Source organism: Protopterus annectens, chromosome 12.part0 (genome assembly GCF_019279795.1).
Source record: "Protopterus annectens isolate FY-2018-M chromosome 12.part0, PAN1.0, whole genome shotgun sequence".
NCBI classification, from domain to species: domain Eukaryota; kingdom Metazoa; phylum Chordata; order Ceratodontiformes; family Protopteridae; genus Protopterus; species Protopterus annectens.
The window spans coordinates 389,192,428-389,217,429 of NC_056746.1; the positions used below are offsets into that span (position 1 = coordinate 389,192,428).

General features: G+C 37.0%; 1 protein-coding gene across 4 annotated transcripts in view; it reads right to left on the minus strand.

Annotated features, from left to right (window-relative positions):
• Nucleotides 1-25,002, minus strand: part of SLC29A4 (solute carrier family 29 member 4) — an 838,710-nt gene that overhangs the window by 269,324 nt on the left and 544,384 nt on the right. For all 4 annotated transcript variants that reach the window (XM_044089484.1, XM_044089483.1, XM_044089482.1 and 1 more), the window contains one exon: nucleotides 7,354-7,467. In XM_044089484.1, coding sequence (XP_043945419.1) covers nucleotides 7,354-7,467 — 114 coding nt within the window. The remainder of the gene's footprint in view (nucleotides 1-7,353; nucleotides 7,468-25,002) is intronic.

Sequence of the window (25,002 nt, forward strand, 5' to 3'; positions counted from 1 at the left end):
CACACATATATTTTCAGCACAAGCATCTATACAAATCATTTTGATATACAAATGACACATAATTTTTTTCCAAAACCCCAACTAGCTGTGTTAGCATATGATATACATCCACTGCTCTACTTTTCTTGGCATAGCTGGCAATACCTCACATCATCACATCTCTCCCCACTTTGAAGACTCAAGCTAACTTTTCAAATGACCCTTGAGAAACATTGCTTGAGAGGAATGGGCCTGTCTGGGAATACATTATGCCTTACCCTGTCTTGAGATCCCATCTGCCTTGGCATTGCTGATCCCACTACAGTGCTGCACTGTCATGTCATATGCCTGCAACCCTAGGCTCCCCCTTAGTAACTTGACATTTTGCTGGCTGGCTTGATGTAGCCATAGATCCCCCTCAGACACATCCTGCCACCTACTGCAAATACTTAGCACAAGGTCCTCTGCTTCATAGTAAGGTTTTATCATGTTAACATGGAACAGTTTGTGCCACTGCCTCCTGCCTAGCAGCTCTACCATGTAGTTAACATCACTGACCTTCCTTATCACTTTAAAGGGTCCTTCCCAAGCTGCCTGCAGCTTATTGTGTTTGACAGGAATGAGAACCATAACCTGCTGTCCCACACCATACTCTCAGGCTTGAGCAATCCTGTCATACCAGACCTTGTTCTGATGTTGCGCTCCTGCCAGGTTCCCCTGGGCCAAGCCCATGAGCTCCCTAGGCCTTGTCCTAAGGTTTAGGATGTATGCCACAACAGGCTCCTTGTGGAATTCACACTCAACCTCCCACATCACAAATCAAATCTAAAGACCTCCTCACTCTCTGTCCATACAGCAACTCAAAGGCTGAAAAACCTGTGGATTCCTGGGGTACCTCCCTGTATGCAAAAGGCAGATGGGGCAAATATTTGTCCCACTCTCACTTAAACTGGTCTGCAAATAGCATGGTCTTTAGTGTAGAGTTTAATCTCTCCATAAGACCATTACTCTAGGGATGGTAGGGTGTGGTCTTAAGGTGCATCACCCCACAGTGCTTCCACAGACAAGCCAGAAGGTCTGACATGAATGAAATTGGCACCTCTATCAGTCAGTATTTCTCTCAGGAAACATACCCTGCTGAAAATCTGTAACAAAGCATTTTCCACTTTCTCTGCCTCAATGGAGGACAGAGCCACCTCATAAGGGCATCTAGTAGCATAATCTACTACCACCAGGATATACATCTTCCCTCTGAAACTTGGGCTGCTCAGAGGCCCCACAATACCCATAGCTACCCTCAGAAACTGCTCCTCAATCACCAGCAAAAGCATCAAAAGAGCCTTGACCCCATCTCCTGCCTTGTCTACTTTATGGCACTGCTCACAGGTCCTGCAGTACCCCGTTACATCCCTTGCAATCCCAGACCAATAAAAGTTCTGCATAATATGTCTCTTGGTAAGCCTTATGCCCATATGACCTGCAAAAGAAATGTCATGGGCTACGGCTAGAAGTGGCAGACAGCAGGCTCTAGGCCCTACTAAATGCTATACTACCTCACCCTCTAGCCCTCCCCAGGAGTCCACTCCCTATACAGCAACACTCTGTTCCAGTATACAGACTCCCCCTTTCCTTGGGGATCAGGTGCCTCTCTAGCTAACTCCCTCTAGCTTCTTAGTGTAAGGTCCTAGATCTGAGCCTGTCTCAACTCTATCTTTGTGACCCTTCCCGCCTCCCTCTCCACAGGAAGCCTGGTATCCCCTGACAGTGGTGACTCATTGTCAGCCTGGGTACTATCACTCACCTCTGCCATTGCAGTCACTCTGTCCAAGGGAACATCAGTACCTACCAGCAGTTGTGGCTCATCTTCAGACTCACTGCTACAGGTTAGCTCCCTGCCTGAAATAGCCAATTCAACAGCAATGGCTTCAGGTGTGGGATCTATCTGGATCTCCCCCAGGCTACCAGACCCACATGCCTGTCTCCAAGCCTGACTGTGTGTAGCTATATGCACACAAGGTACTGCATTATCAAAATCATTCCCTGTCAAGACATCCACAGGGATATCCTCAAACACACCTACTTGCTTGCTTCCTTTTCCACCCTCCCAGTTAAGGTGAGCTCTGGCCAAAGGCATTTGGAATTGGGTCCCCCCTAAAGCTCTGACTGGAGTGGACTGCCCAAGCAAGTACTGCTCCCCTTTAACCACTGCAGACTTCACAATGGTTACGTCAGAGACTATGTCTCTCTTAGCAGTGGCCTCTTTTCCATCCACTAAAACAGAATATAAACAGTGGTAATAGTTTGGTACCAATATTGTCTCCAGACAACTTACCACTGGTATATTGTTATTCCCACTTACTGGCTACCCACCTTTTGTTTCCCCATCTTGCCTCCATGGACATCTATATGCTGCATGGCCCAACTGGTTACACTTAAAACATTTAATCCTTGGCCCTGGCTGTGTACTTGAACTGGTGGCTTCCCCTGTTACTGGCAGACTCTTTTGGGGTGGTTTTGGCTGCCCATCATGAGTTTCTTATAACCATGTGCAGCACTACGTATCCCTTTCCTGTGCAGTGATGCCTTGCTTGCTAACTAAAAATCCCCTTTTTCCCCATCTCATCTGCAGTTATATTCTTGGTCTGCTAACCAGATTCTCACATTCTCAGGCAAAGTGCTAAGGGCTTGTTCCCACACTAAATGTTCTGCCAGCCCTTCAAAAGTGATGACCTGACACCCACTCACCCACCTATGAAAATATGTGCTTAACTCAGCAATTTCATTGCACATACTGTTATCTACCTTTCATCTATGCTCACAAAACTTTTTTCTGTAACCTTCAGGTGCTAACTTAAAACATTCAAGTAAAACTTTTTTTTACGTTATCATATTTAAAAATCAATATCTGACAATTTGGAAACAGCAGTCACAGCTCTACCATGAAGTAAGGGGGTCAGGAACCATACCCAGAGCCCTTGGCCAACATTATACTTTTTATATATTCTTTCAAATATATGAATAAAACTATCAAAATTATAAACCCTCTGTAAATTGTGGAAGAAATTTACTGACCTTTATTTCTTCTGGGGTTCAGTTATTCCCTTCCCCATTACCTCCATGACCCTGTTGTCATGTTGACACTGCTTCTCATTTTCTTCAGCTCCAAACACTGCAATCTCTCATTTTCTGTGGTCTCCAAATGCTGCAGTCTCTCTGCTGATTCTAATTCCACCTGTTTCTCCTTTCCTTCAGCATTCAAATGCAGCAGTCTCTTTGCTAATTATAATTCCAAATGTTTGGCCTCCAGTTCAAGTCTCTTTAACTCCAAATGGATTTATAAGTCCTCTCAGGAAAACGTAAACTGTCCTGTTTCTGAAGGCTGCACATCCCCATCATCACGCATGCACCACTCCTTTGGCTTCACACACCTTGGCCAATTGGTTCTTTGTCAGCTTGCCATAATCCTCTGCTGACATCTTTGCCTGCTTTCCCTGAGTAAACTAAACTAACAAAAAATAAATAAAAACTGTTGTGAAAATAAAACTCTGTATGTTTACCTTGTGGCTGCTGAGAGGATACACCTTCAGTGACAACTGCCTACAGGCTACAGAAATTCAGTTAATATCCACACCACTGCTCACTAATATGTGACATCCCCATTCTGGGCCAGTAATCAAGGAGCTTGAGTCCTCACCACTGACACTGGAGAGGGACGTTCACTTGCAGCAAAAATGGATACACTCAGTACTTCCAGATGCAACTCTCTGCGTCAAGCACAATTTCCCTTAACAGCACACAGGGAACACACTCAGTCTGGGGGCTGGTTTTCCCTCTCTCTCTAGATCCCCAATAAAACTCCCCATGGCACAGCTATACAGTTGAGTCCTCAGCTGCGTGTGCAAGCCAAGTCCTCCACCACTCTCTCTGTGAAACCAGTGCTTCTTGTCACTACCCCAAGCAACTGACAGATATGCTCTTTGAGATTTGATATTCAAATGCGCGCGCGCACACACACACACACACACACACACACACACACACACACACACACACACACACACACACGCACACACGCACACACACACACACACACACGCACACACACACACACACACACACACACACACACACACACACACACACACACACACACACACACACACACACACACACACACACACACACACACACACACACACACACCTGGGAAAGGCTGACACATACTTACTAGTTGTGCTCCCTTCTGCACAGACTATAAAGTAGTTATGCTGCCACCAGACACTCCAAAGCCAGCTACTCTAAGGCTCTCACAAAGGTACCGAATTATATTGTGTGAAATTGATATTAATACAAATGATAGTGTTTGGCCAATGCAGTAAGGCTTTCAGGAGTGGCCACAGTGTCTCTAAATAGATGTAAGCCTTCTCAAAGTTTGAAGTATTCTCTAAACAACCAGCCACATTGAAAAGCTTAACTATATTTAATAATAAATAATAAAAGAACATGAAAGTATGGAATATCTATTTACAATAAACACCAGAGTGTCAATCACAGGAAATATTAAAATAACAGAGATGAATAGATTCACACAGTTACAGAAAAACAGTATTTAACTAATATCACTATATTTTCCTGACTGATCTAAAGAATTACTATTCCCTGGTCACTTACTATTGCAATACAAGATGAAGTAGGTGAGTAGTCTTCCTTCTTTGTCAGGTTCAAAAAATAGACTGCTCTGAGACTTCTCTCTCTAGTATCTAAATATTATTTCAGAGTTGGTTATAAAATGACATCACATCTGGTCATCTGACTCTGTTTCCCACACTACCCCCATCATGAGAAGCCACCAGGATTTACCACATATGTGTTACAATACATATCTCAAGCTTTGCCAAAGTTTATTGCAGCATCTGGAAGCTGTAAAATAATGTTAACACTTCTGCTTCTTACAGATATTGTGTCTCTGGCTTCATTCAAAACTGTGAGATAACATCTTTATGGCCTAGGCGCAGTAATTTAATTTCAGAACATTTTTCAAATTTAGCTGCAGCTGGACTGTGGTTATCCTCTCCTCTTCCAGTATCATCTTTTACAATATATTAATTTCATTGGTTATTACATGCATGTATATTTCTTTTTTGTCCAGCAGGTCCCACTGTTGATACATTTTCAACACACGCAAAACTCGCATCTGGTCAGATCAGTTTGATATACAAATGACATAATTCTTTACAAAATTCCAGCTAGGTGTGCTGGCATATGTTATACATCCACTGCTCTACTTCTCCTGACATAGCTGGCTATACCTCACATCTTCACACTAATATTTTAAGTTTTTGTTGTTGTTGCTCTGTGTGTGTGTGTGTGTGTGTGTGTGTGTGTGTGTGTGTGTGTGTGTGTGTGTGTGTGTGTCTGTACTTTCAGTACAGATCATTGTACCACATATAAATCATAAATTTTAATATTTTTACAGGAAAAACAAAATGATGTGAAGGAAACAGCTGCCAGTTCACTCATATACAGCATAGTAGACATCTTCCCGGGGCAAAATGATAACAAAAGTTATGTTACAATTATCACATAGCAACATTGGTAATTTGCAGTAGCATGTGTACCTGGCAGGCACTTGTCCTGAATTAAATTACCTAGACCTTCATCTGTGTTCCATAACTGTTACAGATAAAATTATATTTCCAGTTGAGTGAACCATATTTTTTGCAATAGGTTTACAGATGAAACAATGCAGTTAAGCAAAGATTTAAGTTAAAACAACCATTCCATCTTGAATAGAATAAACAATATGTGGTAAGCAGGGCTTTGTTAAATAAATGGCCAGTTGCTCAAATAACTGAAAGTTATCTAATGAATAAATGACATGGTTAGTGCTGGCTGTATGTAGACATTTGAAATATGAATTTCTTAAGCTTTTGTTCCACATCCTAATAAATTACTATTGTTTATATGCACATTGACAGCACTTTTCTAATCAGCATCTCTCATAGGCTGGTTTTATAAATAATCTTGTTATGTGGACAAACGGTATTACCCATAACACATTTTTCTATAGTCAATTATAACTGTAGCTGCTTGCTGCAAATACAACAGGTAAACAGCAGTATTTCCTAATTCAGATTGTATTCACCCACCTAAATAGTTGTCTAACTGCAAAATGACAGATGAAGACAGAGGCTGATTGGTGCAAACAATGAAATGGCAGAAGTAACAGTAAGCTCTGTAGTCCTTAACCAGAAACTGAGCACCACACAATCAGATACACTGATTGAAATTCACAAAATCTTTAGGATCAATCACAGTTCCTTAGGCATATGACTACGAAGAAGTCACATAGCAATTATGCTGACAAAAGCTAACATTTTTTTCTTTCAGTGGTAATTTCCACACTATCAAATTCTAGAAAACTCAGCTATTCTTATCCCATAAGGCAAAAACATAATTGGAAATACACTTAGACTCTCGATCAGTAATTTAATCTTTTTCGACTTAAAGGGCAGAGTACCAAAATCAGTAAAGGCCAAGAGAGCAAGCAATGACACATTTCAGAGGAAATTTCATTGTGAGTAAATTAATCTGTACAGAATGAAATGGAGAAGAAAGAATCAGTTAATTCTGCATAGCTGATATTACTTATTTGCATAATGGGGAATGCATATCAAAAGCAATAAAAAAGTATAAGAAGAAATAAAGAACTTGAAAAGTTGTAGCTACTTAGAGGAATGGGCTCGCCACAATTTCTCAACACCACCAAAGTATACTAACCCCGCAGACATATTCTAGAAAACAACATAACTGCACATATTCTTTAGTAGAAATCATCATGATCAATCATACTATGATGGTCTTGCTTAACGCTATGTGAAGCTGAATTATTTTTCAGGAATCTCCATATATGTTCAATGATGCCTGGAGTTATACAGTGATTCTTTACTTTCTGAATTATGATTCATCTCTGCTGCACAGATGATCCCTACACAAAAAGGCAAAAATACACATTTTTCATTTGTGCTGGTGTCTATTGACTGTACTGAGAAAATATTGCCTGTATTCAGTTTGGGTTATGGTTTTAACCTATCTGAATGAATACTTGATAATATGCCTGTATTTGCCCCATTTTTATCTCCTCCCCATTTTAGAAGCTGTATCATTTGTGATCTTGACAGATCAGTAAAATTATGAAAATGCACTGTCAAGCTATATCTCTGCCTTTTTGTTTCCAAATAAGTGTTAGTAAATGCAGTAAGAGTGAATAATTTTTAAATGCATTTTTTGTTTGCCTGTTTGTATAAAAACACTACTGTTACTGTAATTCAAAGTTCCACTGCAGTTAGTACAAAGGTTAAATGCACAACTCACCAACAGCGATTCTAGTGTGCAGGCTCAGCATTTCCACTAGCGCATTATTTAATATCACAGCAATCAGAGCAACAAGGATGTACGTGAGGCTCATGTCAAACACAATCGATGTTCCTAGGGAATAGAGGAAAAAAATAAAACTGTCCATTTAGGGATATTAGAAAACTCTTCCAAAAGCAATGTAACATTTAACAAGACTATCTATAGCTGTTGTTACACACTGCAGATAAGCCTATGCCATCCAAAAGCAATGCAAATTTTACCAAGATTACTATCAATAAATATAGTAATGGTTTGTAGGTGGGCCTATAACTACTCTGTAGTAATTCCTTTTAAAGACGTTCAGCTCTTCCAGAAAAACAAAGATGAATAAAAGAAGTCAATGAATTTTAAGAAACTGCATGACAGGTTAAATTGAAAGAGGCAGGTGAAAACATAACAGAAGGCCAGTTAAAGGTTAATGGATAGTATATACATGTTTTTAATGTGCTTTTCTAACTAAGTAAAGCCAGAGACAGAAAACTAGTCTTATTAAGACATACCAGACCCATTTAAAAGGGGTACAAAAAGAAAACATAATAATGGCAAAACATGGCAAATGAAGCATATTAAATACTTATTACTGGATGAGCAGTGAAAAAAAATGTGCCAAAAGTATATTCAGCTTGCACTCTGGAATGCTTTGCTTTGCTTTTGATGCAGTTGTAATTTTGTCAATGGTTTACAGAAAGAAAAATAATACTGCATTAAAAAAAAAGTAAATGTGATAAAATAAAATAACGGAGCATAGTCTGTATTATTGTAGATGATATTAAGATAAATGGTCAGCCACTAGCACAAGGGCCACATATGGTCCCAAACCATTAACCTGAAGAAGTCCCAGCTGTCCCACTAATTCAGAAAAGTTCACTGCTTTTCAAAAAGATTAAAACATTTTCCAGTCCTTTAAACAAATCTAATTCCATTTCCATTTGTATTTTCTGCTTGATGAAAATAAATTAATTGCATTTTTATGCTTATTTGCTGATACTGAGATAAAGACAGTAGGGTCTGCAGGCATCATTTATAAAGGCTGCAGATATAAGCCCTGAGAACTTACAAACTGCCAGTAAATAAGATAGCAAAAAAAAAAAAAAAAAACAGTGAGAAATGTGTCAGTATTTTACTTCAGCAGTAAAGGCTGTCAGGAACTACAAAAAAGCAGGCCAAGATATGGGCATACATCTGTAAACAGTTATGCGCAGCTCTATACACACATGGCTCCCTACTGAAATGTCGGCACTCTAAATACCATGTGTTGACAAGCAAAAAAACACTAACCCTGCCCCCACCTCAACCCTAACACCAAACCATACCTTACAAAAAACTCTTTCCATAACACTGCCACTATTCAGACAAATTAAAGGCTAGTGTTATGGGGGGCATAAAGATCAGGAATGGAATCTGTTTTCTTTTTTCAGTCTTTCACATGTTAGATTTTTTTTTTTATTCGATCTTATGTATGGTCGATCTTATTTTTGTCTGCATGTTGTATTTGATGTTAAATAAGTTTGATCATGCATAAGGGAATCATATATCATTATCATTATTATATCATACTTAGGCCCAAGAGACATCTAAGAGTACTGACTCCAGTAATGGAGATCCATATGTCCTATCTCTGGCCCAAGCATCCCATCCTCACTTAAAACTGCCCAGTCCATCAGCAGATCTTATGCGAACTGATAAGTTCTTCCAAAGATGAGTCATCTTAACAGTGATGTAAGAGTGTCTAACAGAGTGTGTTACCATGTTAGTGACAAATTTCAAATTACTGTGTTTCAAAGTTCTTGTATTATTATTAATTTCTATATCAAACATAATTTGCAAATTGCTATCTAAACAAGTTTTGTAGGCTAAAATAAATTTCCCTAACAAATGCCTGTAAATGATAGAGAATAAGTTCAGGTACTTGGATCTAGAAAAGTTGTGCAGATGACTGTCACAAACTATTCTTTTAGTGAATCTCTTTTGAACTTGTTCCAGTCTGTTTAACTCTGAGGTTGAATAAACACAACATGTTATGTTGTACTAAATAACTGGCCTTATATAAATTTTAAATTCCTCAGTTAGAAAATGTGCATCTCTTGTTGTTAGATTCTTTAACAGAAAACCCATCTGCTTAGTTGCTTTTGTGGCGACAGTAGCAGCGTGCATTTAAAAATACAGATTGCAGATAACATTAACTCTCAGATCTTGATAGGTGTCAACCTCTTTGAGATAAAGTGAAGATAAAAAAATAAGTGATTTTAAGATTTTGTTTGAAAAATACATTAATTTACATTTCTCCAAGCTAACGGTCAGAACACCGTCTGCAGCTCAATTATTCAAACTGGCAAGATATGCGTTTAATTGCTGGATGTCATTACTACTCTGGATAATGAAGCCAATCTTAACAATCATCAGCATATTTATATATTCAAAATAAAGATAGATTAAGACATATATGTATGGTTGCAGACTGTAAGAGCAAATGTTCATAAGAGAAAATGCTCTTTCAGACCAGTTTTTCAGCCCAACTCCTTTCTGTGCAAGATTGCGGAATAGCAGTGTCTGGGAATTTACCCTTACCCTGCTATTGTGTGATCTCAGAATTGGTATATACAGTTAGTAGGGTATGTGGGAGAAGCAGGGAGGCTGAACCCTCACAAAAACATTTTGTTTTTAAATTTTTATAGTTATTCAATCTTTTTAGATTCGATATATATATATATATATATATATATATATATATATATATATATACATATATATATATATATATATATATATATATATATATATATATATATATATATTTATGGGTCTACTTCACATGGATGACAAGCCATTTGATCGACTTTTATTTGGTCGATAAGTCATTTGGTCGACAAGCAGTTTTATGTGGGGAGCTGTGCCCGCCACACCCACCCTAACTATATATATCAACTCCAGGGTTGCACAACATTGGGGAGGGGGGGAAATCTGCCTGTCGACCAAATGAATTGTCGACCAAATAAAAGTCGATCAAATGGCTTGTCAACCATCTCAGGTAGACCTATATATATATATATATATATATATATATATATATATATATATATACATAAACATAGTTGCAGACTGCAAGATCGAACACTCTTACAACTTGTTTTTCAGCCATTCGGCTACTATACATGTGAGATTGACATATAGTCGAACACTCTTACAACTTGTTTTTTAGTCATTCGGCTAATATACATGTGAGATTGACATATAGTGGGGTCTTGAAATTTAAACTTAACTCACTATTATGCAATCTCAGAGTGCTATATATAACTTGCAGGAGGTGTGGGGGTGCAGAGACAGCTTGACCCACCTGCAAAAATATTTTTCTTTTGTGTTTTTAAATATTTTTAGATTCAATCTAAGAAGATTGCTCCTTTCTCCATGCACATGTGACAGTTCTCTCGATGATGAAACAATCACATGGGATACATGCAGAAAGTTGAATGTTCTCAGTACCTAATCTCAAATCAATGGTAAGAGGTCAAAACCCACAACATATACCAGATCATGGTAGAATGAGAACTGGGTGCTTGCCATTTACCCACTGTGATATGAACCTGCAGTTACGATTTATATAGTTGGCACAGTGCGTGTTTTCTTTACTTTTTTATTTTCAGAGATTTGGATTTCAAAGTGTTGGGGCCTCTCATTTTTGTTTCCATATTCAGAATATTTGAGTCTCTGAATATATTCCGTGTCAGAACTTACAAATCTTGCAAGGTCAAAATTCAAAATGTCAAGTCCAAGACACTGAAATTGCAAAAGGATGAAACTTCAGAATAGCGAACTTTAGAATATCGAAAACAACACTATTTAACTACTGCAGTAAAAGTGTCTAGTATTCAGCAGAAGACGCTGATGTCAGTACATCAGAGATGATTGCAAACCATACTGTAACATTGGCCAATACTTAGCAGCTGGCAACTTCACAGAAAGGCCAGGAAATGCTGGATTTAGGTAGTTACTGATTCTGTTTCTATCATATTTCCATTACTAGGATTGGGGTGCATGGTACTGTTTTTCAAGCGTTTGCCCTGAACTGCAGTGTTACTAACACCTTAGAATTTCTCAGGTTGAAAGTATGTTCCTGAACTGGAGTTACTTGCTGACATTACATTTCTTGATCTAATAGAATGCATTTTATAGTATACAACACAGTAAGACTGTTTCTCAGCTATAGGGCTGCAACACTAATCTTTATATTGTGAAATCAGATGCAAATTAGCTTTGCAATAGGACATTTTATGTACATACAGGTGGCAAAGTTTCAAAAACTGAAAGCAATATCCCTCAGAGGAAATCTGCAATGGGTCTGTATTTGTTAACATATTTATGGTATACATACCTAACATAGTACATCTTAGTAATGATACCAATATATAGTGAACATAGTGTGCAAATTTGCAGACAATGCAAAAGTTGCTCTTCTAATAACTAATATGAATTGCTATAACCTTTTACAATCTCAATAAGAGAATAGAGTTGCCACCTGTCCCACTTTGCAAGGGACAGTCCCTCTTTGGGCAGTTGTGTCCTGCAAAAAGATTGAAAAAATGGCAAATGTCCTGAGATTTTAGGACAAAAATATTTCCTATATTTTATGTAATAGTTGCATAAAACAGTTCTTCTGTATTTGAAACACCTAAATGTTATAAGAAACAGAATAAGCGACTAAAATGTTACAAGAATAAGCTTTTATTTAGGCAAAAAAGTGAAGTTCTGTCCTTTGTACTGGCCGTGGGTATGTTTTGTCCAGCAAAATTGGACATTTGAACCAAAAATGTCCCACTTTGGTCGTTTGAAAAGGTGGCAACCCTATAAGAGAATTTGGAGCTATGGTCTAGCAATAATTACATGGAATTCAATTTTAAAATGTGCAGTCATGCATATCAGAAAAGAAGACCATTGGTGTCCTTATAATACAAATAATACGGCTGTTAATAGGTTTGAGTACTACAAGGAAGAAACCACGAAAAAGTATCACAGTCCTCAGAAAAAACACCAAATAAGAGACAAGCAGGTGAGATAAAAAGAAGATTCCTTTAATCCATACAAAAACTTGCGTTCTGGTACCTCGGCAATTCGCCTTCAATGGAACACTAACCATCTGCACACATCTTCTTTTTATATTCTTATCAATTAATTCATTAAATAATTGTTACAATCATCATTATTCAATTATTGTATCAAATACACTTAAAATATATAGCACTTAAAGTATATAGCGCATTCAACCACAGTTACCTAACATCTTAAATACTACATACCCGCTATAATGTGCTGCTAAATTCCTATACATACTAATATATATAAATAAATTCATCTAATTATAACTTCAATCCAAACACCAAATGCGTGAATCTCCAGTGGCAATAAAACGAAAGTCAAATGTTCAAAGAATCATCAAATCAGAATGCATTCATAAAAATAAGTATAATTTATTCCAACGAGTAAGCGCTTTCGCCAAAGGCTTCTTCAGACTCTTAATACAAAAAATAAAACTATAAAAATCACTTTTAAAACTTCCTTGAAGTTGCTATTGGACATTACATGTTTGCTTGTCACATGTTATGCTGTCTTAAAAAGACAGGAACTGAAAAGTATTAACATCGGCAAAAGCATCAATACTTAAAAAATGGATGCTTCCATCAAAAATGCATTCAATAAACAATATGTCCATACAGGAAAGTAAAAACATACATAACCTCTGACTCATTCTAAAGTGTGTTAAACATTTTACAACGTCATTAATCGTTGCTACATTTACTAACAACTCTAGCTACCTGTCACCTAACGGTTTTATAAACTTAAAAAACCACAGAAAAACAACTTTCGTGATCACGTTTCACTCTGTTGGATTTGTACTAAAACATGTAATCTGATTGTTACACTGCGACTTCACATAAACCAAGTGAATGAAGTGAATGAACTGACACAGTGAAATCGCTGATCAAAGAAATAAAAGCGTACCTTTACGCCAATTCAACCTACCGAGTAAAGTGTGCTTTGCAATATCCCTCAGCAATAATTCAGAACTCATTGTCGCTTAGACAAACTGGTGTCATGAAATTAAAAATGCCTAAATGGGAACATCCTAGATCTCAACAAAGCATTCTGTTTACGGTGTGTAAAAGACGTACTCTGCAGAAACTTTGTATGCAATTGTGTTACAACCTAACTTCATGTGCAATAGTAGTTCAGACAACGGAACACACATTTTTTAAAGAGCTTTGAGCATCTACCTAATGGTATCTGAAAAATATTTAAACAACTAAAAAATAAAAACGACCTTATTCTCATGCATTATCGTGCATAAATTAAACAATTGATGCACGTACGATGATGCCCTACGAGCATATGTCGGTCTCAGAGTATAATAAATTTAAAACAAAAATTCATGTTCATACTTGTTAATGTATTTGTTAAAAATGGTAATGAAGATAAATGGATAAAGATACACATAAAATGACAAAAAAAACACACACAAGATAAGTCCGTGACATAAAGCTCTAATAAGTTCAGCATCCCTAACTTGTGATATAAGCAACTGATCTCATGTAAAATGTCTGGCACTCTGTATAATATCACTTTAAGTTCTTATTACTCTTGTAAAACAATAAATAGAAAATCCGCAATAAATATAGATCTGTACATGTAAGTATATTACTTATCTATTCATTGATGTAATTTTTAGGGCTCCTTATTAACATCTCTGTGAATCCCTATTCCTTCTTACAATATGAATTACTACTCAAGTAAAAAACAAATACAAGTAGAATGTCTACAAAACGACCTAGAACTATACCCAGAAACAACTGATATTATTTGTTGGGGAGCTATCACTCTGAGATCTGAAGTCTGGTCTCTAATATGAAGCTGAAACTCCAGATTCCCTACATCTCTGTATGTCCAACAGTTCCTAGAGGATATAAATGAGAACATATTTCCTCATGACTATATGATTCAGATCAGTTATACTATAAAAGTAGTTATCTTAGATCTACAATGACTAACCAATACACTAGTCTACATTGAGAAGTACAAGTTCGTCAAAAACGGGGTTCTTAAATCCCTTATTGCACTATTTATGAGTGAAGACAGGTCTTATCATCTACGTAACCTTCTACTTTTCAAAATGGCTTTAGTTGCACTTTATCGTTAAGGCCTGGTGGTCTATCAGACCTTAATCTTATAATCCATCGTGTTTCTTGTTCTAAGGTTTTGTTAATTAAATCACCACCTCTAAAACCTTCAAAAACACGTTGAATGACACAAAATTTGAAATTATGATTGGTGCCTGCTAATCTATTGTGTCTGGCTAGGGCATTGGTTTCAGTGCCTACTCTGATGTGATAAGTATGTTCCCTAACTCTTTCCTTAAGTGATCTATTGGTTTTCCCAATATAATAACCATTACAGGTTGTACAAGTGGCCATGTATACTACATTTTTACTTTCAGTTCGTGTTAGTTCTGAAGTTATAAGTGCGTCTTGTCACAGGATGCTCAAAGATGGTATCTTTATTAATGTAGATGCATTGCTTACAATGACCACAAGGTACAGTGTTATTATCATCTGTTGGCCTACTTTTCGACTGGTATTTAGGTCTGCATAAAATGCTTCTTAAATTCAGATGGTTTTTGTAGGCTACACGTGGTACTGGGCCTACTATCTCACTGACATCCCTATCTGATTTCAGTATTCCCCAGTGTCTATTCAGAGTTTTTTTCACCTCCAGGTTCATCTTACTGAAAGTAAGATTAGCTCTGATTTCAGTTTTCAAAGGTGTTGGACTCTTCGTATTTCCTTCCTGTGCCATAAAATATGGTTTAGCGGTGCTCGTCCTTAAATTCTCCACTGTATTGACCATGTCTAATATTTCCTTTTCTTTATAACCCCTTTCTAAAAATCTATCCTTCATGTCCTCTATTCCTTTATCATAAAACTCTTGTTGTGAGTTCAACCTTGATACTCTCATGAATTGTCCTTTAAGGACATTCTGAAATACATGTCCAGGATGCATACTATTTCTGTGTAGTATGTTATTCCTTTGGCAAGCTTTCCTATGAATTGTTGTATTGATCAGGCCATTGGACATCCTGAATACTTCCACATCCAAGAAAGGTATAGTTTCATCTGAAAAATTCATAGTGAATTTTAGAAAGCCCGTCGTGTTGTCCAAGTAAGATACGAAATTTTTTAAAGAGAGTTCATCGCCCAACCATATGAGGAAGAGGTCATCTACAAAGCGGCAATACATACCAACATACTCATTAAAAAGTGGATGGTCATAAAGGTGAACATCCTCCCACCTCGCCATCACTAGGTTGGCGTAGCTATTTGCACAGGATGTGCCCATAGCTACGCCATCCCTCTGTAAAAATATAGTTTCTTGAAATACAAAAGCATTGTTGGTCAAGACAGTCTCAAGTAGCAATGCAATAAGGTCAACTTTTTTGTCCGAGAAATCGGAGTGTATCTTCAAATATTCAGTTAACATTCTTATCCCTGTGTCATTAGGGATTACTCTGAATAAACTGACTACGTCTAGTGTCACAAAGAAAAAATGTTGCTGTTCACCTAAGGGTCGAGTTTGAGAATATAAATCTAAGAGAAACTGTTTGCTGTCTTTCAAAATTTTCTTGTTTTCACTGACTAAGGGTCTTAGTACACTTTCCAAGTAAATAGACAGAGGTTCAGTGACCCAGCCCTGCCCTGCAACAATGGGTCTTAGCGGTGGATCTATGCTGTTCTTATGGACTTTAGGAAGTCCCTGTATAATCGGGATTATGGGGTTATTCACCTTGAGGTATTCATAAAGTTGTTGAGTTATATCCAGAGACATAACTAGGTCATCTAAAGTGTTGTAAACACTGAACACCATTTCTATTAAAGTGTCTTTGGTTAGTTTGGAATATGTATTACTATCATCTAGCATTTGGAACATTTTGAGGAGGAGAGACTGAGATTGACTGTAAACAACTTGTTCAAAGACTTTGAATGTAAATATGCTGACAATGAAGTGTGTATGGGAAAATTAGGGAAAGTAATTGAGGATGTTCTGTTTTTAGAGAAACGGTTGTTAGACCAAAAGAAAGTTAAGATTACTAGGGACGTAAGAGACTTCAAGAACAATAATGTCTTTACCTGGCCTAGGGAAATGAACTCAAATTTACACTATAATCAGGGCTCAAATGCTACACGTAGGCCTTTAGGCACTTCAGGTAATAATTATGTGAATGCTATATTGAGTACACCTATAATTAATTCTGATAGACATCCACGCAATAACACTTCAGAAAGTAGATTGTTAAACAGAATCAATGTAGATAATAAGCAGAATGACATTACCAATATTTTAGGTACTAGTGTAAGCACAGGACCTGATCAACATGTTTTAGCTAAGAACACTTTAGAGACGGATACTGAGAGCCCAAATAGGACACAAGGAAATGGGAGAGACAATTATACTGTCTTGGGTGAAGGTCTGACAGGCTGCATAACAGATGTACAGAGGTCAGGTGCAGCAGTAGTCAGACCGAAGTCAAATAGTGTTATTTTGAATGCAAATATATTGCCTGCCCCCCTCCCCATAGCCCAAAACCATTTTTTGGACAAAAGAAGGTCTACCAGCAGGGGGAGACAGAAGAGGAAAGGATCAATAGACGAGCAGGAACAAGCAGGCCCCACGATAAAGAAAATGTGGGGGAGACAAAATCATTAATTATGAACCTGTCCGGAAGGACTTTAAATGAACATGAGAAACAGGTCCTAAGTAAAGGACTGGGCTTTATTCCCACAAAGAACAGTGATTTAGTGGATACTATTATAGAAACTAAAATGGTCATTCGCAATTTGCAACTTAGGTTAGAGTTTGGACAGTTTGATAACAGCTTAGAAAAGAGTAAGCACCGTCCAAACAGTACTTACGTTCCTCAACTTCACCCAACTATCGAGGTGTTTGGTAATGTCATGGAAGATGACATATACAAATGCTATCAGGAGAAAGTACCACCAAGACACGGACGCAATCTGAACTATAAGCAAAGACAAGCATTACATTCACTCAAAGATGATAGTTCTATAGTAATAAGACCAGCTGATAAAGGTGGCCCCGTGGTCATCATGGATGATACACACTACACTGACAAAATGTTCCAAATGCTAGATGATAGTAATACATATTCCAAACTAACCAAAGACACTTTAATAGAAATGGTGTTCAGTGTTTACAACACTTTAGATGACCTAGTTATGTCTCTGGATATAACTCAACAACTTTATGAATACCTCAAGGTGAATAACCCCATAATCCCGATTATACAGGGACTTCCTAAAGTCCATAAGAACAGCATAGATCCACCGCTAAGACCCATTGTTGCAGGGTAGGGCTGGGTCACTGAACCTCTGTCTATTTACTTGGAAAGTGTACTAAGACCCTTAGTCAGTGAAAACAAGAAAATTTTGAAAGACAGCAAACAGTTTCTCTTAGATTTATATTCTCAAACTCGACCCTTAGGTGAACAGCAACATTTTTTCTTTGTGACACTAGACGTAGTCAGTTTATTCACAGTAATCCCTAATGACACAGGGATAAGAATGTTAACTGAATATTTGAAGATACACTCCGATTTCTCGGACAAAAAAGTTGACCTTATTGCATTGCTACTTGAGACTGTCTTGACCAACAATGCTTTTGTATTTCAAGAAACTATATTTTTACAGAGGGATGGCGTAGCTATGGGCACATCCTGTGCAAATAGCTACGCCAACCTAGTGATGGCGAGGTGGGAGGATGTTCACCTTTATGACCATCCACTTTTTAATGAGTATGTTGGTATGTATTGCCGCTTTGTAGATGACCTCTTCCTCATATGGTTGGGCGATGAACTCTCTTTAAAAATTTAGTATCTTACTTGGACAACACGACGGGCTTTCTAAAATTCACTATGAATTTTTCAGATGAAACTATACCTTTCTTGGATGTGGAAGTATTCAGGATGTCCAATGGCCTGATCAATACAACAATTCATAGGAAAGCTTGCCAAAGGAATAACATACTACACAGAAATAGTATGCATCCTGGACATGTATTTCAGAATGTCCTTAAAGGACAATTCATGAGAGTATCAAGGTTGAACTCACAACAAGAGTTTTATGATAAAGGAATAGAGGACATGAAGGATAGATTTTTAGAAAGGGGTTATAAAGAAAAGGAAATATTAGACATGGTCAATACAGTGGAGAATTTAAGGACGAGCACCGCTAAACCATATTTTATGGCACAGGAAGGAAATATGAAGAATCCAACACCTTTGAAAACTGAAATCAGAGCTAATCTTACTTTCAGTAAGATGAACCTGGAGGTGAAAAAAACTCTGAATAGACACTGGGGAATACTGAAATCAGATAGGGATGTCAGTGAGATAGTAGGCCCAGTACCACGTGTAGCCTACAAAAACCATCTGAATTTAAGAAGCATTTTATGCAGACCTAAATACCAGTCGAAAAGTAGGCCAACAGATGATAATAACACTGTACCTTGTGGTCATTGTAAGCAATGCATCTACATTAATAAAGATACCATCTTTGAGCATCCTGTGACAAGACGCACTTATAACTTCAGAACTAACACGAACTGCGAAAGTAAAAATGTAGTATACATGGCCACTTGTACAACCTGTAATGGTTATTATATTGGGAAAACCAATAGATCACTTAAGGAAAGAGTTAGGGAACATACTTATCACATCAGAGTAGGCACTGAAACCAATGCCCTAGCCAGACACAATAGATTAGCAGGCACCAATCATAATTTCAAATTTTGTGTCATTCAACGTGTTTTTGAAGGTTTTAGAGGTGGTGATTTAATTAACAAAACCTTAGAACAAGAAACACGATGGATTATAAGATTAAGGTCTGATAGACCACCAGGCCTTAACGATAAAGTGCAACTAAAGCCATTTTTGAAAAGTAGAAGGTTACGTAGATGATAAGACCTGTCTTCACTCATAAATAGTGCAATAAGGGATTTAAGAACCCCGTTTTTGACGAACTTGTACTTCTCAATGTAGACTAGTGTATTGGTTAGTCATTGTAGATCTAAGATAACTACTTTTATAGTATAACTGATCTGAATCATATAGTCATGAGGAAATATGTTCTCATTTATATCCTCTAGGAACTGTTGGACATACAGAGATGTAGGGAATCTGGAGTTTCAGCTTCATATTAGAGACCAGACTTCAGATCTCAGAGTGATAGCTCCCCAACAAATAATATCAGTTGTTTCTGGGTATAGTTCTAGGTCGTTTTGTAGACATTCTACTTGTATTTGTTTTTTACTTGAGTAGTAATTCATATTGTAAGAAGGAATAGGGATTCACAGAGATGTTAATAAGGAGCCCTAAAAATTACATCAATGAATAGATAAGTAATATACTTACATGTACAGATCTATATTTATTGCGGATTTTCTATCTATTTATTGTTTTACAAGAGTAATAAGAACTTAAAGTGATATTATACAGAGTGCCAGACATTTTACATGAGATCAGTTGCTTATATCACAAGTTAGGGATGCTGAACTTATTAGAGCTTTATGTCACGGACTTATCTTGTGTGTGTTTTTTTTGTGTCATTTTTATGTGTATCTTTATCCATTTATCTTCATTACCATTTTTAACAAATACATTAACAAGTATGAACATGAATTTTTGTTTTAAATTTATTATACTCTGAGACCGACATATGCTCGTAGGGCATCATCGTACGTGCATCAATTGTTTAATTTATGCACGATAATGCATGAGAATAAGGTCGTTTTTATTTTTTAGTTGTTTAAATATTTTTTCGTATACCATTAGGTAGATGCTCAAAGCTCTTTAAAAAATGTGTGTTCCGTTGTCTGAACTACTATTGCACATGAAGTTAGGTTGTAACACAATTGCATACAAAGTTTCTGCAGAGTACGTCTTTTACACACCGTAAACAGAATGCTTTGTTGAGATCTAGGATGTTCCCATTTAGGCATTTTTAATTTCATGACACCAGTTTGTCTAAGCGACAATGAGTTCTGAATTATTGCTGAGGGATATTGCAAAGCACACTTTACTCGGTAGGTTGAATTGGCGTAAAGGTACGCTTTTATTTCTTTGATCAGCGATTTCACTGTGTCAGTTCATTCACTTCATTCACTTGGTTTATGTGAAGTCGCAGTGTAACAATCGTATTACATGTTTTAGTACAAATCCAACAGAGTGAAACGTGATCACGAAAGTTGTTTTTCTGTGGTTTTTTAAGTTTATAAAACCGTTAGGTGACAGGTAGCTAGAGTTGTTAGTAAATGTAGCAACGATTAATGACGTTGTAAAATGTTTAACACACTTTAGAATGAGTCAGAGGTTATGTATGTTTTTACTTTCCTGTATGGACATATTGATTATTGAATGCATTTTTGATGGAAGCATCCATTTTTTAAGTATTGATGCTTTTGCCGATGTTAATACTTTTCAGTTCCTGTCTTTTTAAGACAGCATAACATGTGACAAGCAAACATGTAATGTCCAATAGCAACTTCAAGGAAGTTTTAAAAGTGATTTTTATAGTTTTATTTTTTGTATTAAGAGTCTGAAGAAGCCTTTGGCGAAAGCGCTTACTCGTTGGAATAAATTATACTTATTTTTATGAATGCATTCTGATTTGATGATTCTTTGAACATTTGACTTTCGTTTTATTGCCACTGGAGATTCACGCATTTGGTGTTTGGATTGTGCTTACTTTACGTCTAACGTGAGTCTCCTGCCTCGACTGATAGCAGCCCTGCATTTGGTTTTGTGTTAATTATAACTTCAACATATTTATATAATCAAATAACATTTTTGTATGAAAAAACCCAACTCATTATTTACCAAAAATATATGTTACTATAAATAAATGCATATAACACTTAAATACATTAAAATACATTAAAATGTTCAAGTTTCATCAATGTAATATAAACCATTCAAAATTACTCTATTTTATACTACAAATCCACTCTCTAAATTCATTCCTCTTGGATATAGTGTATGGTAGCCTAAAATGCCTTTATGGTACATCGGACAGACTACCAGGAGGGTTAAAGTGTGTATTATGGAACACTTAGGGGATATTAGGAGAAGAAATATGGATAGTCCAGTAGCTTCACATTTTATTAATGTACATAATGGGAATACTGATGGTTTCTTATTTAGTGTATTGGCTAGGCCTCATTTTTGTGCAGGGAATTTTAAAACTGCATTAAATAGGTTAGAGCATAGAATGATTTTAGGCTACCATACACTATATCCAAGAGGAATGAATTTAGAGAGTGGACTTGTAGTATAAAATAGAGTAATTTTGAATGGTTTATGTTACATTGATGAAACTTGAACATTTTAATATATTTGAATGTATTTAAGTGTTATATGCATTTATTTATTGTAACATATATATTTTGGTAAATAATGTGTTGGGTTTTTTCATACAAAAATGTTATTTAATTATATAAATATGTTGAAATCATAGTTAGATGAATTTATTTATATATATTAGTATTTATAGGAATTTAGCAGCACATTATAGCGGGTATGTAGTATTTAAGATGTTAGGTAACTGTGGTTGAATGCGCTATATACTTTAAGCACTATATATTTTAAGTGTATTTGATATAATAATTGAATAATGATGATTGTAACAATTATTTAATGAATTAATTGCTATGAATATAAAAAGACGATGTGTGCACATGGTTAGTGTTCCATTGAAGGCAAATTGCCGAGGTACCAGAACGCAAGTTTTTGTATGGATTAAAGGAATCTTCTTTTTATCTCACCTGCTTGCCTCTTATTTGGTGTTTTTCTTTGAGTACTACAAGGACTTTGGTATTGTGGTCTCTAAAATCTTATAGTTTAATGCACAGGTGCAAAATATATACAGAACGGCATACCTCACTATATGCCTAGGACATCATACGGCAAATTCAAAATCTTCTGTGTGTTGTTACAAATATGTATGGCAAAATTTAGACTGCATATTGAATATGGGTTCTCATTTCCATATACTTAATCTTGAATACACTGGAGCACACCTAACAGTTTTCACACATAAAATAATGATTAAAATATGGATTACTTTAGTAGTCTGCAGGAAATGAATTTGGTCACAGTCAGCAGTAGGTTATTAATATGTGCCTTTATTAAGGCATTTGTTAAACTTCAGAATACCATTATTAGAACAATGCGGTATTTTTCACAATGTAGCATGTGGACAGGGCAAAATCCAAACTTTAGAACAGAGTCTTCTACATAAGAGTTGAACGTTAAGGAACAAACTCCTTAATAATGTCAGAAAAGCTGCACTGATGCAGGGTTTCAGAACTAGTTTAGATAACTTTTTTTAGCAAATCTAAGTTTTTTGCTCCTTCATATAGGTGGCAGACTCATACTGCGGTGGTGGTGCTGCGGTAGCGTTGTTGCCTCACAGTTAGACGTTGCATGTTCGATTCTCAGTTGGAGCGTCTTCTGTGTGTCGACATGCGTGAATGGGCATTCCTTCATTGAAGGTTGTGCGTTAGGCCCGGCAAGCCAGCACGTAAAAATCTACTGCCAATCATTAGCGGACCAGAGTTCCGCTGTGGCGGCCCCTAACCGGGAAAAGCCAAAAGACCGTTTATATAGGTGGCAGACTCATCAATGTAAGTATATAAGGCATGAGTCTGAATTTACAACACTGAACTTTGAAGTAAATACTGTGACTCCTGCAAATATGCATAATACTTTTATGTTATGGTAGCGAAGACACATACGACAGACGATACAACGTTTTGAGAAGAATCAAAGTGAGACCAGTAAACCACTCACAGTACAACACTAATGGATTTTTTTGCAGGCACTTGTTTAAAACAGACTGCTGCCACCCAGCAATAATAACTCAATCAGAGAACCAATAAAGAAACAGAGTGCTAATAAAGAAGTGTGTTCACCTTGTCCACAACCACTAGCAGGTGACGCTACGGACTACACCCCTGTTTGGGTTCATCTGGAGGGATAACATTCTGAAGGAAAGGGAAGAATCAAACACCTGCTTATTTCGCTGAAAAAGCAGCTCTTTACCTCAGTACATGTGAACTTATCTTCTAGCAAACTGAATATCCTGAATGCAGGGGAAGGGAATAATAAAAAGGCACTTCTTTGTTTCATTGTTGGTTGTTTACTTTGAAAGAGGAGCAGTTTACTTCAGTATTTGTTATTATGCTGTTTAACTTATCGAGATCAAGTAAAGTCAGCAAGGTTCTGTGGAGCAGAGGGATAAAGTCCTGAGTACACCGCCAATGACATGAGTTCATTTAGTAGCTTGGGAAACTAGAAAGGTCAGACAGATTGTATAGGTTTGAGCAACTGAAGCCATTTCAGCCATCATAGAGGGAGCTGGCTAGCCCAGTGGCACTGTTGACCCCAGCAGACAAGTTTGGGTTCTGTACCAGGACTGCATAACCACTATCTATTGCTTCAGTGGCTTTTTAAAAAAATAATAATTCATTAGGCTAAAGATACATATCTTCCCTTGATAATTCTGAATTGATGAAGGCCCAGGGTTAAGAGATTTTAAATGTCCAGCTTAATGATTTCTGAGATGGTACATATGATGCTAGTGAGATTAATGGGTCTACAGTTACCAGGGTCTGTGATCAGGCCACCCTTGTGGAATGGCATTCTAATGGCTGTTTTCCAGGCTTCAGGAATGTACTAGTGGAGAGACTTCTATTAAAAAGACTAAGTAGAGGTTGGATAATGAGATCTGGAAACATGATGTATTATCAGGGCACACTGGGAAGCTGGAAGGGCCAGGCAGAAAGGATGGTATTAGGCAGTGAGTGGGAGAAGACCCTAAGCAACTCCCACACTGGATGGATCTCTATGTCCTTGTTCTCATCCGAGATGAACACTCAAACAAACCATTACAGCACTGTGTTTTGTATGCTGTGTCAGTGTATTATACAGTGCAGTACAGTATAGTATAATGTGCTACATTTCATTGTGCTGTGAACTGTATTACACCATAATATACTATAGCTTACTATAGTGTAACATACTGAAGACTGGTACATCTTTATGTTGCATGTTGTAATGTAACATATTGTGAAGTTTAATGCAGTCTAGTTTAGTAAAGTACAGTGGTGTTTTTGTGCAACAGTCTCTTATACTGTCTAAAGGTAGTGCTGTAATGGATGCTGTTATATAACATACTGTAGTGAACAGCACTAAAGGACAGGTTTGGACTGGAAAAGCCCAACATCACCAGCCATGATACAGCTGTGTCCTCTCTGTCTCCCTTGAGTTATTATTCTAACTGAGATGGAAGAAAGAACATAACAACTCTCAGAGTGTCCCAGACTCACAACACACACTGCAACAAATACATCACCTCCTCCACAGTTACAAGACCTCAACATGCACATTGAGCTCCACAATATGTGAACACTACACCATATACAGAAACATTTAAAATATACTTGTATTAAACCTCCATTTCCAAGAACTATACTCATATTCATTCACACAAA